Source organism: Conger conger, chromosome 6, assembly GCF_963514075.1.
Source record: "Conger conger chromosome 6, fConCon1.1, whole genome shotgun sequence".
Taxonomy (NCBI): Eukaryota; Metazoa; Chordata; class Actinopteri; order Anguilliformes; family Congridae; genus Conger; species Conger conger.
Window position 1 is genome coordinate 5,777,501 of NC_083765.1, and position 3,154 is coordinate 5,780,654.

Below are 3,154 nucleotides of genomic sequence, written 5' to 3' on the forward strand. Positions count from 1 at the left end.
GATTTTTTTCTTGCCGATATTAAGACAGCTGTTTGCATCTTAATAAATAGCAGCAGCTTTGGCAAGAGTTTCCCTTGATGAAGCTGTTGTGCCTGTCTCTTATCTGCCCATTCACACGTTCACACCTGATAAAGACTCTTTCCAAACTTAAACAGCCAGTACCGTATGCAGTACAGGATATTAGGGAGAATTTGTTTTCTGTCAAATTTGGTGCTGACAGGAATTTCAAAGTTAACTTCACTCAAAAACGTGGAAACCCGCTTAACTGACGTTTTGATTAAAATATGAACGTAATTACACGCAGTAAAGGTAAAATCAGGATGACAGGTCAGCAGCATTCTGGGCGTAAATTCCAGCTACGACCAGCTTGAAATACCAGCTACTAGCTTGAGCAGGGACTGCATGCTGTCAGAGGTATGGGCTACAGTTGAAATATTTTAAAACATCGCTTAATTGTATGCACAGGCTTAGCATAGTTTTTTATAAGGCAATACGCTATAATTGAAAGTTCTCTCACAAAAGCGAATAACTCACCTGCAAGTAAGAATGCCGGCAGGAGAGCACAGTAGAACAATCCACACACTACCTTGAGTTCCATATGCGCGTCCCAAAAGACTCCAAAAACTAGTGTCTCACCAGCATTCGCCGGCTAGACGACAAACTCCCGTCAAACAGTTTAAATCGATCCACATCGAGACGAATGTTCATGCTAAGACTTTTTTTTTTTTTAAAGTGGTGTGGTTACTCGATTTCTAAGTTACATCGAAGTAAACACGAGTAAAAGTTTTCGTTACCCCCTTCCACTCTCCCGCTGTCAAATCCAGCGCATCTTTTTATACGTTCAGATGACACTTCCACCTGCTGATGTTTATGTCCATAGCACGGCCTTGTTCGTTCACACAGAAAATAACACGGAACCTTTCCCAAAAACGCAGCAAGACAACGTTTCTTTCGTTACAAATAGGCTATATTCCCAGTAAAACTATAGGCTATCTTCGTGGAAAAAGTGATTCACCAGCGCGCGAAAGACGGACGGTTCATTCAGCTCACTTCAACTTTCACAATTTCACCGTTTAAAAAGTTTCCGTCCTCGGTAAGCAGGCATTAGTTTAAACTCCAAAATGATCTTGCAGCACGTCCCGTTTAACATGTATTTAGTGAACCTACGTTTGTGTTTACACGGGTCTTGACTGACTGTACAACATTACAAGTGTCCTACTAGTGCAACACCCTTTTTTGTGCTAAACTACACCCACAGTGAGGGAGCGCCCACTTCAACTTTCTCCGAAACCAATTCTTCCAAGTATGGACTGCAGGAAAGAAATCTTTAGTTTTTCGAGAACAGTTAAGTTAAATGCAAAGCAGCTGGTGTTTGAGGCAACAGTTCGTCCTCAGTGTAATAACACCAACTTGTTGCTAGATTAATACTTGCATTGTGCCAGCTATTCATTCAGTGGGGAACAGCGTCTCTGCTAGACGAGTTAATGTTTTAATGCAAGGACGTTATTAAAAGACAAGTTGAAACGTTATGTGACCTACGAGGTTTGCCTGCTTTATGTGATAAATGCGAGGCTACAGACAGAATTTGGAAATCCAGAGAAATGTAAAACCCAAAAAAGTACGTACTCGGAAAACAAGCACGCTTCGGTGCCCTGTCCTAACCTCAAACATTTCAGAAGTCATTTACGGTATCTGCCACTTTCTGACACGTGCCTCCGTAGTGTATGCGTTCACTTGTATTGTCCTGACAGAGAGTAAGAACCCCTCGATATTATCGTATAATAGTGCCACCTAGCGGTGCTGAGCTGAAACGTATGACATGTATGGATATTGGCTGTTTACAACTTTAATTTAAACCAGGTGGAGGCAACCCTGACCCTGCCCCCCCCCCACCTCTCACACAAAAAGAATAATATATGACAAATTTAAACATGGATATTTTAAGGCATTACACGAGTGGTTTTGAAACTCCATCACAAGGCCCACAATGCTGGTTGTCATTCAACCCCAACTGCAATCACAGAATGTGAAGTTGTTCATTTTTCTTATGCCTTTAATGTTTTCATTGAATATTTACCCTCCTATTCTACATTATGTTATAAATAGCAAAAAATAGCAATAGCATGAAGAATAAAAGTCCTATATTAACATTGTGCAGTAATGAAAAGGAATACATAAAGATAATTTTTTTAACTGATCAAATTAAAGACTGATGAATCCACAGGCTCCTAATTGGTGAGCCATTGGTTTGATTACGAGGTATTCAGAGTCAAAAGATGTGATAACAAGCCAACTCTGTTACTCTGTTACCACAATGCAGATGAGCTCATCACCATTCGCAAGGCAATTCAGAACCATTTTATTCATCTCAGTCTTTAATTTGATTGGTTCAAAAGAGTTTTTACCTCTTTTTACCTAATCATTTACTAACTAGCACAAAAACCACCTGCATTACACAGATATGTGTTTTTCTATTTACACTGAAATTGTAGTTGATTTGTTTGAAAGTTAACATTGCTCTTTAGGAGTTCCAAGTGCTAAGACATCTTCCCCTAAATGTACATTGCAGCCACCATTTTAACTTCCACATTTCATAAACAGCCTTTGGACTACAGACTGCTTTCGGGCAAGGAATGATCAACATCTGCAGCAAACTACGAGACAGGCATTAGCAGTAAACTGTAGCTATTCTCTGGCGAGTATGGACAATCTCACTTCTGTCAGTGAGTGAAGGGAATAATATTAATAATACATTTCATAGATTATTATTGGTGGGTCAGTCCTATTGTGTATCACAGTCCAGTTAACACATACTGTTTACTTAAACAGAAAACCAGAGAATAGTAAGTTGTTGGTCAGAATTACTGACCAGCTTCATTTAACAACCCCGATTAATTCTCCCCCCTCCTAACTGCTGTAACTTTTATTAATTTTGTGCAAAATACTCAGCCAAATTTCATAATATGGTTTAATACATTTAGTCAATTAATTCCTATCGGTAGAGCAGCTTGGGTGTCAAAATCAATGCGGCCATTTCAAGTGTCATGTTCAGCCACTCACGGTACAATAGAAACAATACAGAAATGATTGATTTTAAAGTATATTATGTATATTTCTATGTCTAATTATAAATATGTCTATTTAAATATACCAA

The 3,154-nt window shown here is 39.0% G+C and overlaps 1 protein-coding gene across 1 annotated transcript in view; it reads right to left on the bottom strand.

The window, feature by feature from the left end:
- piezo1 (piezo type mechanosensitive ion channel component 1 (Er blood group)) overlaps positions 1 to 1,228 on the bottom strand; it is an 88,692-nt gene extending 87,464 nt beyond the window's left edge. The window contains 1 exon segment of the mRNA XM_061245086.1: positions 535 to 1,228. Within this exon segment, the coding sequence (XP_061101070.1) occupies positions 535 to 598 (64 nt within the window). The 5' untranslated portion in view covers positions 599 to 1,228.
- Positions 1,229 to 3,154: the final 1,926 nt, after the last annotated feature.